The sequence below is a fragment of the Nomascus leucogenys genome, chromosome 19 (genome assembly GCF_006542625.1).
Source record: "Nomascus leucogenys isolate Asia chromosome 19, Asia_NLE_v1, whole genome shotgun sequence".
Lineage (NCBI taxonomy): Eukaryota > Metazoa > Chordata > Mammalia > Primates > Hylobatidae > Nomascus > Nomascus leucogenys.
In genome coordinates, this window is record NC_044399.1 from 54,563,852 (window position 1) to 54,577,866 (window position 14,015).

Consider the following 14,015-nt stretch of genomic DNA (forward strand, 5'->3'; position numbering starts at 1 on the left):
ATTAATCATCTGGGCGTGATGGTGCATGCCTGTAATCCCAGATACTCTAGAGGCTGAGGTGGGAGGATCACTGGAGCCCAGGAATTTTCAGGCTGCAGTAAGATATGATCATACCCGTGCCTGGGCAACAGAGCAAGACCCTATCTCCAAAAAGACAAGAAAAAGAAGAATGAATGGCAGAAGATTTGGGGAATATTGTCTAACACGATGAAGTTTCAGATTTTAGACTTCAGACACAGATATGTGAGGGCAATCTTTCTGGGTAAAGGGGATACTTCCCCAAATTCTAAATAACACTAAAGGAGAATATCTGCCCTACCTGTGTAGACCAGCCTGGTTGCCCAGAGCAGGAACTGCTATGTGCTGTGAAGCTATGGGAAGCAGGAACCTTGCTGTACTTAACTGTAGCAGTCTGGGGTTAGTTTTCAAACACAAGCAATTTCCCACCCAGCTCTGCCTTGCTTGTCACCCTACAGAGAAACTTTCTATCATTTTAAGATTCTAGAATTTTTTGTAGATAATCTTTGAAACCTCCTCCCTAATGCGGGAATCCCTTCTGTAAGATTCTGGATGTCATGAAGACTGTATTAGACTACCTTCTGTGTCAGGAAGCTCATCATCTACTCATGACAACTATTCTTTTATACTGATCTTGTAAAGTGATCACCTATGTGCTGAATTTGGCCTACATGGTGTTTAGAATTCTTTTTTAATGTTTGCCATTTAAAAAAATTATTTACTTTATTTAATTATTATTTTTTTTGAGACAGGGTCTCACTCTGTCCCCCAGGCTGGAGTACAGTGGCACAATCTTGGCTCACTGCAACCTCCGCCTCCTGGATTCAAGCAAGTCTCCTGCCTCAGAATCCCAAGTAGCTGGGATTACAGGCGTGCGCCACCACACCTGGCTAATTTTTGTATTTTTAGTACAGAAGGGGTTTCACCATGTTGGCCAGGCTGGTTTCAAACTCCCAACCTCAGGTGATCCACCTGCCTCGGCCTCCCAAAGTGCTGGGATTACAGGTGTGAGCCACCACACCTGGCCCCAACCTGTTGATTTTTTAAAGGTATACATAACCATAGCCAACATTATTGAACACATACAGGTATTATTGAAGTGAATATCGTGTATGAACTCATTTAGATGTCTTAACCCTATAAGGTTAATTTTTTCATTTTTCATTTTTGTGGATACATAGTAGGTATATATATTTATGGGGTACATAAGATGCTTTGATCCAGGCATGCAATGTGTAATAATCACATCATGGAAAATGGGGTATCCATCCCTTCAAGCATTTATGTTTTGTGTTATGAACAATCCAATTGTACTGTTAGTTATTTTAAATATACAATTAACTTATTTTGACTTAGACACTATGTTGTGCTATCAAATACTAGATCTTATTTATCCCTTCTAAGTATTTTTTTGTATCCATTAACCATTTCCACCTCCTTCCTACTACCCTTCCCAGCCTTTGGTAACCATCCTTCTACTCTCTCTCCGTGAGTTCAATTGTTTTGATTTTTAGATCCTACAAATTAAGTGAGAACATGTGATGTCTGTCTTTCTGTGCCTGGCTTATTTCACTTGCCATAATGACCTCTCTTCATCTGGCTTTTTTGTTTGTTTGTTTGTTTGTTTTTGAGAAGGAGTCTCACTCTGTTGCCCAGGCTGGAGTGCAGTGGCGTGATCTCGGCTTACTGCAACCTCTGCCTCCCAGGTTCAAGTGTTCTCTTACCTCAGCCTCCTGAGTAGCTGGGACTACAGACGTCCAATAACATGCCTGGCTAATTTTTGTATTTTTTAATAGAGATGGGGTTTCACCATGTTGACCAGGCTGGCCTCGAACTCTGGACCTCAAGTGATCCACCCACCTCAGCCACCCAAATTGCTGGGATTACTGGCGTGAGCCACCGTGCCTGGCCTATAATCCCATTTTCTACATAATGCTCAGCCTCCTAAGTAGCTGGGACCACTGACATGTGCCACACCTCGCTACCTCACTAATTTTTTCTCTTCTCCTTCTCCTTCTCCTCTTCCTCCTCCTCCTACTTCTCTTCCTCCTCCTCCTCCTTCTTCCTCTCCCTTCCCCTCTCCTTCCCCCTCCCCCTCTCTCCCTCTCCTCCTCCTCCTCCTTCTTCTCCTTCTTTTTTGTAGAGAGGAGGTCTCTCTATGTTGCTGACACCAGTCTTGAACTCCTGGGCTCAAGTGATCCTTCCCCTCAGCCTCAAAAACTACTAGGATTATATGTATGAGCCACTGCACCCAGCCAGTTTTAGAAGGGTTTTTTTTGTGGGGTTTGCAGAAGGGGGTGTTGTAGATTCCTTGACATTTTTATCATAGACAATCATGTTATCTTCGAAAAGAATGATTTTAAATTCTTCCCTTCCAATCTGAATTCCTTTTATTTTACTTTTTTGCCTTATTTCCTGACTAGGACTTGTAGTACAATGTTGAATAGTGACATGAATGAACATCTTGCCTTGTTCCTGAACTTAGGGAGAAAGCATTCAGACTTTCACCTTTAAGTATAATGTCAAACGTAGTTTTCTTGTAGGTGTCTTTTATCAAGTTGCTTAGAATTTTTTTTTTTTGTCATGAATAGATGTTGGATTGCGCTAAAGGTGTTTTCTGTATCCATTTATATGATCATGTCATTTTACATGAATGGATGTTGGATTGTTTTTATTAAATTATTTTTAGATTATTTTTGAGGCAGGGTCTTGTTCTGTCACCCAGGCTGGAGTGCAGTGGCATGATCATAGCTCACTGTAGCCTTGACTTCCTGGGCTCAACAGATCCACCCACCTCAGACCCCTGACTAGCTGGGACCATAAGTGTGCACTATCACATCTGGTTAATTTTTAAATTTTTTGTAGAGACGAGTTCTCACTATGTTGCCCAGGCTGGAGTGCAGTGGCGCGATCTCAGCTCACTGCAATCTCCACCTCCTGGGTTCAAGCGATTCTCCTGCCTCAGCCTCCGGAGTAGTTGGGATTACAGGCGCCTGCCACTACGCCCAGCTAATTTTTTGTATTTTTAGTAGAGACGGGGTTTCACCATGTTGGCCAGGCTGGTCTCGAACTCCTGACCTCGTGATTCGCCTGCCTTGCCCTCCCAAATTGCTGGGATTACAGGCGTGAGCCACCTTGCCCAGCGTCAATTTTCTTTCTTTTCTTTTCCCTCCTTTCCTCCCTCCTTTCTCTCTCTCTCTCTTTCTTTCATTAAAGACAGTATCTCATTCTGTCACCAAGGCTGGCGTGCAGTGGTGTGATCACAGTTCATTGCAATCTTGAACTCCTGGGCTCAAGCGATTCTCTTGCCTCAGCCTCCTGAGTAGCCAGGACTACTCACACCTGCCACCACACCTGGGTAATTTAAAAAATATTTTGTAGGGATAGGGTCTGGATATATTGCCCAAGCTGGTCTTGAACTCCTGGCCTCAAGTGATCCTCCTACCTCTGTCCCCCAAACACGGGGATTATAGGAGTGAGCCACTGTGCTTGGACTAAAATTTTTTCTTCTACGTCTTTTTCTGGTTTTCATATCAAGTTAATGATGGCTTCATAAAATGAGTTGGGAATTATTCTTCGTACTTCTATTTTCTGGAAGTGATTGTGTAGAATTGGTGTTATTTCTTCTTTAAATGTGTGGTAGATATGAAGGCAGTTGAAGGAGGAAAAAAAATGAAAATAAATGTGTGGCAGAATTTGCAAGTGAACATATCTGTGCCTGCAGATTTCTTTTTGGGGAAATTTTAGATAACAAATTCAATTTCTTTAATAGCTAGCTATAAGGTTATTCTGGTTACCTACTCCGTATCACATGAGTGTTGGTAGTTTGTGGTTTTCAAAAAATTAGGCAATTTCATATATGTTGTCAAATTTATGTGCATAGATTTGTTTATATTATTCTGTAATTGTCCTTTTAATATCTGCAGTGTATGTAGTGATATCCCCTTTTTTGTTTCTGATATTGGTAATTTGTGTCTTTTTCTTTGTCAGCCTTGGTAGAAATTTTTTAATTTTATTGATCTTTTCAAAGATCCAACTTTTAGGTTCATTGATTTTTTTCTATTGTTTACCTGCTTATAATTTTGATTTCTGGGCTGGGCATGGTGGCTCACGCCTGTAATCCTAGCACTTTGGGAGGCTGAGGCCAAAGGATCACTTGTGCTCAGGAGTCCGAGACCAGCCTGGGCAACATTGTGAGACCTTGTCTGTGTTTTTAATTTTTATAATAAAGGCATAATAATTTTGATTTCCACCCTTATCTTTATTGTTTTCTTTCTTCTTTCATTTATTTTGCTCTCTTCTGTAATTTCTTAAGTAGTATGCCTAGGTTGTTGATTTGAGGCCTTTCCTCATTTCTAATATAAGTATGCAATGCTGTAAATGTCCCTGTAAGCACTGTGTTAGCTGCAGATTTTTTTTTCTTTTCACCCCTTTGTGAGGGGAGAGCTGCAGATTTTGAAGTTTTGTTTTTATTTTTATATTTTTCAGAATATTAACCAATTTTCCTTGAGACTTAAACGCATGATTATTTTAAAATGTGTTATTTAATTTCCAAGTATTTAGAAATTTCCCTGTTATTGGCCGGGCACGGTGGCTTACGCCTGTAATCCCAGCACTTTGGGAGGCCGAGGCAGGCAGATCATGAGGTCAGGAGATCGAGACCATCCTGGCTAACATGGTGAAACCCCGTCTCTACTAAAAATACAAAAAAAATTAGCCGGACATGGTGGCAGGTGCCTGTAGTCCCAGCTACTTGGGAGGCTGAGGCAGGAGAGTGGTGTGAACCCAGGAGGTGGAGCTGGCAGTGAGCCGAGATGGCACCACTGCACTCTAGCCTGGGCGACAGAGCAAGACTCTGTCTCAAAAAAAAAAAAAAAGGAATTTCCCTGTTATCTGGGAAATTGGTATCTAGTTTATTATTTGGAGAACATGCTTACGGTGAAGTACAATGCCCATCTCTTATAAAAAGTATATTTTTATGTCTATTTCATGAGCATTTTTGGCTCATGGTGATCATTAAAATATTTTGATTGGTAACAAAAATGACAGTAATAGTAAATGACATAGTAAATAGCAAATATCTGCTAAAGAGTCCAATCTTTTTTCTTTTGACAGGTGGTCTGACTGACAGCTTGGGTAATTTGAAAAACCTTACAAAGCTCATAATGGATAACATAAAGATGAATGAAGAAGATGCTATAAAACTAGGTCAGATCTCTGTTCTCATATTTGTATTAATGTAAGTTTGATAATAAGAGGAGTTAACTTTAGGCTGTGACACTGGCTGTGTCTGCACAAGGCAAGAATGTTTTTATGTACTTGTGGCTACATTGGTTTCCCTAGACATTTTCCCTACTGCCATTACAATCCTTCAGCATCATTTTATTCAAATTGTACAACACCAGATGGTAACCCTTTTGGGAAGAGAGCCCATGACGTGTTTTTAACTTCCGTCTCCCTGGCTCATTGGCTATGTTTTTATTTAATGCATAGAAACAATATTTTAAAGTTTATAGGATGGTTTCATAATTGCATAGAAACAATATTTTAAAGTTTATACTATGGTTTCATAATTAAGTAAAATTTCCTAAATGAAATAGGACACAGGAAACAATGTGAATCAAGAAAACTTTGGGGGAAGCATGCTTTCATTCTGCACTGGAGGTTGCGTTTCCCCAATCAAAAAAATGAAAAGGAAAAGGAAACTTCAGGAACACAAGCAGAACACATGGCTTACCACAGGGAACCAGGCCCTCCAGGCCAGGGAGGATTCCTGTTAAAGCTGCTTTCCTTGAATGTCCCTGTTTTCTCATGTGTTGGATTTTTTTTTTTTTGGCTCTTTTTTTCCCTATTTCAGTCCTCACTAAAATACTCCTCTCTTCCCTTCATCTTGTTCCTTCTTATTCTGCTTCCTGCCGAAAGACAACTCTAGCCTATAATCAAAACATGGCTGAAGCCTGGGCACAGTGGATCAACCTGTAATTCCAGCACTCTGGGAGGCCAAGGCGGGTGGATCACCTGAGTTCAGGAGTTCGAGATCAGCCTGGCCAACATGGTGAAACCCCGTCTCTACTAAAAATACAAAAATTAGCTGGGCATGGTGGTATGCACCTGTAATGCCAGCTACTTGGGAGGCTGAGGAAGGATAATCACTTGAACTCAGGAGGAGGAGGTTGTAGTGAGCTGAGATTGCTCCACTGCACTCCAGCCTGGGTGACAGAGAGAGACTCCATCTTGAAACAAAAGCAAAAACAAAAGCAAAACATGGCTGACTTCTTTTCTTTATATGGCCTACATGAGAATAATCAAATTAATTCAGTGTTCAATAAACATTTATTGCATGTATATAAATTACACAGAAAATCAGAGCTGGAAGGGGATTGAGAGCATCTAATTCCACTCATTCATTTCACAGAAAACTCCAATGCAACCTAAAATAGCTTATTGACTTGCTCAAGATCTTACCAACTGGTAGAAAGAGGTCAAAAAGTACCTCTCTAGGATAGCCTGCTTCTGCTATTAAGGAACCAAAATGTGAACTTGACTAAACCAGTCTAATTATATTAGTAATAATTTACTCTTTATTAAAGAGTTACTGTGCTATAGATTAGACATTAGCCTCAGCAGTTTTTATATACCTCATTCCATTGAATCCCCACAACAGTCCTAGTACATAATTATAATGATCCCTAACGCTTCAGCTAAAAGATTGAATAACTTGCCCAAGTTTATAATTATTAAGTAGGGGATCCAAGAACTGACTGCAAAGCTCATGCTCACAACCTCTAACCTGTATATACTCCCATGACAATAATGAACATTTATTGAGCACTTACTATGTGCCAGGCACCACATTACATATGTTACATACATTATCTGCAACCTTCCCGAAAGCTCTGCAAGATTGATATTATTAGAATCATATATTTCTTTTCTTTTCTTTTCCTTTCTTTTCTTTTCTTTTTCTTTTCTTTGAGATGGAGTCTCGTTCTGTCACCCAGGCTGGAGTGCAGTGGTGAGATGTCGGCTCACTGCAACCTCTGCCTCCTGGGTTCAAGCGATTCTAATGCTTCAACCTCTGAAGTAGCTGAGATTACAGGTGTGCACCATCACGCCCAGCTAATTTTTGTATTTTTAGTAGAGATGGGGTCTGCCATGTTGGACAGGCTGGTCTCGAACTCCTGACCTCAGGTGATCCGCCCATCACTGCTCCCATAGTGCTGGGATTACAGGTGTGAGCCACTGTGCCTGGTCATTAAAATCATTTATTTCTTTCCTGTAGGCTACAGTACCATCAAGATAAGGCAATATTTTAATGACACAAAGTGAGGCCTAACCAATCCTAAACTGCACATTAGCTTTAGACCTAAGAATGGGGGATATTTTAGAATGTTTCCAATTGTACTGTTGATATAAGGTAAATCTTTCTTCTGGTTAAACATGCTGCAGTGGATGTGGTCTTCATTCTAAAGCTTCAGGCAGGCCCCATATCATAAGTCCCAGGCAAGACTTTTGAGGCTGTAGACAGTTGCACTAGAAGCACTCCAAGGAGCCAAGTCCCCATCTACCCCCCTGAACTCAGCCCCCCACTGTTTAAGATTTTTGAGAAGATTGAAAGGAGAGTGCTCTGGAAGACTTCATCCATGTAAAGAATTATAGTAAGAGTATACATTGATGCCCATTAAAAAGACTACAAATTTACTATAGTGTTTCTCATGCTACTAAGAGAATAACCTCCATATAAGCGATTTTTGTGTGGTCCAAGAGACTGGAAAGTGAGAGTTGAAAGAAAAAAAGCTCTCTTTGACTCTTTGTAACTTAAGGTCGCTGCAGGAAGAACATGGGAAGGTCTCTGCACAATGATTCTTTGCTTTCTTTTCAGTTCATTAATCTATGCTTAAATCGAATTAACTTGGTATCCTAATACATTCCTTTCTATCTTTTTTCAGCTGAAGGCCTGAAAAACCTGAAGAAGATGTGTTTACTTCGTTTGACCCACTTGTCTGACATTGGAGAGGGAATGGATTACATAGTCAAGTCTCTGTCAAGTGAACCCTGTGACCTTGAAGAAATTCAATTAGTTTCCTGCTGCTTGTCTGCAAATGCAGTGAAAATCCTAGGTAACTGTTGCTTCCATTAACTTAATTAGGACAGTATAACAGAACATGTGATACTATTATACTAATTCACACTAAATGTCTCAAATGGAAATTTAATTTTAAGGAAAACTGGAAAAGATAATAAAAACTTCTGGATAATAAGCAGATTGTTTTTAATGATTTTTCTCCATATTGGAATTAAAATCAACTATTGATGGATAATAGGGGAGAATTTCAGAATAATTGAAGATGTAAATTTTAGAGAAAGTGAAAAGGAAGAAAATAAGAAATAGGTGCTTGAAACTTGCCACAGAACCTGTCATATAATTTACTGCCTAATAAACATTTAAATGAATGGATAAATGATTGAGAAGTGGGAGATAAAGATTTTCTTAAATGATCTCAGTCCTCTAATTCCTACCCATTGCCCTGTTAAGATGAAGTTAATGTGCATTGATATGACAATTGAGTCATATCAGTTCCCAAAGGGATGCATATCAACTAAGGGGAAACTTACTGCATATTTCTGGATAAACTATACATATGTAATTCAGACATATTTTAAAATTTAGATTTTGGAAAAGAGTGGTATAATCTTTTTAAAGTTAAACTATATAACTGCTGGGAGTCTCTAAAGATAACTAAGGAAGCTATTTGTATACTAATATAAAGTTACAGCTAGAGAAACCCACAGTTGAAAAAGGCTAGATAAGTACTGGGAATATGAGAACAATGAGCACATGCCTTTATTTCTCTACTTACTGATGGAGAGAGACAGGCTTAGAACTGGAAATAGCAAATGTACTCTTTTAAAGAGAAGTTCAGCAGGTTTCTTATTGTAGAGCACAAAACCCAGAAGATACTTTAAGAAAAGGGCTCATATGATTGATTAAAAATAATAATAGCCAATATTATAACAAGAGTACATATTCATGAAAAACTTGTCTGATTGTTTTAAAAAGGAGATTTTTCTAGCCCTGATAGAAAAAACTTCAGCTAGATTAAGCAAGAGTGATAATATGTGAAGAAAAGAACTAAGCAATTCTTAGCTAGACTGGTACCATTATAAAATTAATGTTTGCATGCAAAATAGTTTTCCATTACCTCAACATATTTGTGTCTTTGTCATTCAAATACGTCTTTTGTACATAGCATAAAACTGGGTCTTGCTTCAAAAAAAAGTTCTGAATATGTGATTATCTCTGCCTTTTAATTAGAATGTTTAGTCCATTAAGATTTAATGTAATTGTTGATATGGATAAATTTGAATCTGCCATTTTGCTATTTGTTTTCTTTTTTTCTCATCCATTTTTTTACTATGTTTTTATTATTATTATTATTTTTATTATTACTTTTTTTTTTTTGAGACGGAGTCTCACTCTGTCGCCCAGGCTGGAGTGCAGTGGCGCAATCTCGGCTCACTGCAACCTCCGCCTCCCGGGTTCACGCCATTCTCCTGCCTCAGCCTCTCCGAGTAGCTGGGACTACAGGCACCTGCCACCACGCCCGGCTAATTTTTTTTGTATTTTTAGTAGAGATGGGGTTTCACCGTGGTCTCGATCTCCTGACCTCGTGATCCGCCCGCCTCGGCCTCCCAAAGTGCTGGGATTACAAGCATGAGCCACCGCGCCCGGCCCTATGTTTTTATTATTATTAACATCACAACTATTATGTCAATAAAATCATCTAAGTTGAGGTACACAAAACCAGCTCATTTCATTTTTGTTGTTGTTGTTCCTGTTTCTCCTGCATGATTAAGGGCATTTATAATTGAAGCAACTTTACATTTTATCTGGTCCAACTACCTCATTCTATAGAGGAAGACATTGAGGCTTAGAGAGACCAAGTGATTTTTCCATGATGAAATAACAACTACATCCCATGCTACTTTAGGCTCTACGTGACCTGGAATTTATTACTGAGAACCTAGGACCAATGACTATTTGCCCATTTGGTCATAACCATGGGATTTGGGGGTTACACCTATGCCAGTGCCTTTGGAAATAATTAAAATAACCAAGGCAAGTTATGGTTTGCATTACTATTAGCAGAAAAGATAAGAACTCAAGTATTCTAAGGATACTTCAAAATACATTTATATTTACCTGAAAATATTTTTATTTTGGATTACTTTTTTTCCCAGCTCAGAATCTTCACAATTTGGTCAAACTGAGCATTCTTGATTTATCAGAAAATTACCTGGAAAAAGATGGAAATGAAGCTCTACATGAACTGAGTAAGAATGACAATTCAGCCAAAATCAGATACTTGAATATGTTTGGGTAGTCAAAATACATAGCCTGGGCCCTGAGGTCTTTTATACCCATGTGTGCCTTACTAGATGCACCCCCCTTAGGAAAATCATTTAGGCCTTTCTTAAACTGCCCTTAAGGAACACAGGCCCATGTCTTTTAAGTCACCAGTTTACATATGCTCACTGCACTGAGGCGGGATCCCACATGCTTTCCTCCTTTGAGGAGGCAACTGTCAAGAGTAGCTGATGTGCAAGACAAATTTGCTTAAGGAATTGGTGATACAATTTTTTAGGTGTGACAGTGATATGTGATTATGGTTAAAAGAAAAAAAAAGGAAAGAACTGATTCATATTGTCCATGATTTGCTTTAGGATAATACAGGAGGAATTAGGTCAGGATTAAGCAAGATTGCCCATGATTTAATGTTTTTGAAAGGTGGCTTATTAGTATATATAGTTTTATTATATTCTTCTGCATAATGTTTGTATATGCATGAATACTTTCCAAAAAATAACCAAAAATTAAGTAGATTCTCATTACAGATTGAGTAGGCTGCAGGGCCACCAAACATAAAGATCATTCCTTCCCCAACATCCCTTTGTTCTTCCTCAGTTTTGAGATCATCCAGTCCCTGAACTGCTCTTTGTTTCTTCCAGTTGACAGGCTGAACATGCTAGAACAGCTCACCGCACTGCTGCTGCCCTGGGGCTGTGATGTGCAAGGCAGCCTGACCAGCCTTTTGAAACAACTGGAGGAGGTCCCACAACTCACCAAGCTTGGGTTGAAAAACTGGGGACTCACAGATACAGAGATTAGAATTTTAGGTAGGTACACACATACAGAGCCAAGATAAATGGATCTGGCCCTTAAAAAGTTCTTAAGTTGGCTTTGCTTATTTTGCCCCCTTATTTTATTTTGCTTCCTCTTTTTTTAAAATATAAATGTGTCTAAGGAATTCATTCATGTTACAGTAAGAAGACTTAAAACACTGGCCTTCCTTCAGGTTGTACGCCCTTTACCTACAGAATTAAATGAAAAGCATTCACAGTATCCAACAAGATGTATTATATTAGTCATAGCTCTTACTAGCCTTAACTTTCTGAAATTCAGCAATGCCCCTCCCTCCAATATCAGGAAATATTTTCAAGTTACTTATTGGGTATTCAAAACATATAAAGATGAATGTAGCTGTATCTAAATAGAGCCACAAAGTATCTTTAAATAGCTGTAATATCCAGAAACAAATAGATCTATATAAATGACTGAAGACACCACAAACCTCAGACAGTTGATGAAAGAAGCCCTCATACTATCTGTATTAGTTTTCAATTTCTGTATAACATATGGCCTCAAAACATAATGGCTTAAAACAATAACCATTATCTCAGTTTCTGTGGTTCAGGAATTTGGGAGTTTAGCAGGTTAGCTCTGGCTTGACCTCTCTCATGAGAGGGTCTGCTGGAGGATCTCCTTCCAACATAACTTCTCACATGGTTGGCAAGTTAACACTGGCTGTTGGCTGGAGGCCTCACTTCCTCATCACTAGACCTCTTCATAGGCTGTGAGTGTCCTCACAACATGGCAGCCCACTCATTTCTGGTCATTTCTGACATATCCCACTGGTTGCACAAGTTATTCCAATCCAGCATATGGAAACATTAATACAAGGAGGTCAGGCTCATCAGGTTCAACTTGGAGGCTATCATACTAAAGCCAAGGACTCGTGAAAACAGCCTCGATCACCTTCATTTCTCTTACAGATTGTCTAAAATGTGTTTAGTTTATGTAACATACAATTTATTAAACTGTTTTTTTTGTTTGTGTTTGTTTGTTTTTGGCGGAGTCTTGCTCTGTCGCCCAGGCTGGAGTGCAGTTGTGCGATCTCGGCTCACTGCAAGCTCCGCCTCCCGGGTTCATGCCATTCTCCTGCCTCAGCCTCCCGAGTAGCTGGGACGACAGGTGCCCGCTACCATGCCTGGTTAATTTTTTTTTTTTTTTTTGTATTTTTAGTAGAGATGGGGTTTCACCGTGTTAGCCAGAATGGTCTTGAGCTCCTGACCTCGTGATCCGCCTGCCTCGGCCTCCCAAAGTGCTGGGATTACAGGCGTGAGCCACCACACCCGGCCCTATTTAAACTGTTTTTAAGTGTAAAAGCTTTGTGGCATTAAGTACATTCATATTATTGTGCCACCATCACAACGTCCATCTCCAGAGCTTCTTCATCTTCCCCAACTAAAATTCTGTACCCATCAAACATTAACTTCCATCTGCTGCTCTTTTTACAACCTTCTTTCCTGGAGATGTGTACCTAAGTCCTTAGGCTGCCCAAGGGTGTGCCTTCCTAATGGTGCTTTAAGTTCTAGATCTTTCCTTCCTTTAATTCCTAACTTCACTTCTATCCACTCCCTCAACCCATTAACTCACATCATCCTGGTGTCATTCTTTCAGGCCCTTCCTCTATTTTAGGTTATATTAGAGTCAGGTGGCTTCTGTGACAGACTAATTAGCTAGCTGATAAATAATCTCTCTTAGGTAACCTCATACCTTAAGTGAGCTGGAAAAGATGTGTCTTTTCAAAGAGGCCCTTGAAGAATATATAGATTTAGAATTCATGTTGGGGAGGCATTTTTAGGTTGAGGTCTTTTAGCGTCCTTTAAATCTTTAAGTAGGTAGCTGCCTACTTTGTCCACTCCCAAGGCTGGCCATTGAGACCAGAGAAGGAAATGGTGTGCTTACTGAAATAAAAACTGAGCTAGGCAATAATTTGTAATTGGACTTTATTTTTATTTCTTTGTTGAGAAAGAGTCTCACTCTGTCTCCCAGGCTGGAGTGCAGTGGCATGATCTTGGCTCACTGCAACCTCTGCTTCCCAGGTTCAAGTGATTCCCCTGCCTCTGCCTCAGCCTCAGCCTCAGCCGAGTAGCTGGGATTACAGGCATGCTCCACCACTCGGCTGATTTTTGTATTTTTAGTAGAGCAATTTGGCTTTTGCCATGTTGGCTAGGCTGGTCTCGAACTCCTGACCTCAAGTGATCCACCAGCCACAGCCTCAGCCTGCCAAAGTGCTGGGATTACAGGCATGAGCTGCACCAGGCCCTCAGTTTTTTTAAAAAAAGAATTTGTGAACTGGGCATAGTAGCTTACACCTGTAATCCCTGTGCTTTGGGAGGCTGGGGTGGGAGGATTGCTTGAGACCAGGGACTCAAGAGCAGCCTGAGCAACATAGGCAGACCCCATCTATACAAAATACTTTTTTAAAAAATTAGGCCGGGCGTGGTGGCTCACGCCTGTAATCCCAGCACTTTGGGAGGCCGAGGCAGGCGGATCACGAGGTCAGGAGATTGAGACCATCCTGGCTAACATGGTGAAACCCTGTCTCTACTAAATATACAAAAAATTAGCCGGGTGCCCAGCTACTCAGGAGGCTGAGGCAGGAGAATGGCATGAACCTGGGAGGCAGAGCTTGCAGTGAGCCAAGATCATGCCACTGCACTCCAGCATGGGCGACACAGACTCCGTCTCAAAAAAAAAAAAAAAAAATATTAGCTGGGCATGTTGGCACATGCCTGTAGTCCCAGCAATTTAGGAGGCTGAGGAGGGAGACAATCCCTTAAGCCCAGGAGGTTAAAGTTGTTGTGAGCTA

The 14,015-nt window shown here is 40.2% G+C and overlaps 1 protein-coding gene across 1 annotated transcript in view; it reads left to right on the forward strand.

Annotated features, from left to right (window-relative positions):
• The window catches only part of NLRC4 (NLR family CARD domain containing 4), a 38,852-nt gene that overhangs the window by 11,154 nt on the left and 13,683 nt on the right, over window positions 1-14,015 (forward strand). The window contains 4 exon segments of the mRNA XM_030799844.1: window positions 5,134-5,226; window positions 7,968-8,138; window positions 10,261-10,353; window positions 11,029-11,196. Of these exon segments, the coding sequence (XP_030655704.1) occupies window positions 5,134-5,226; window positions 7,968-8,138; window positions 10,261-10,353; window positions 11,029-11,196 (525 nt within the window).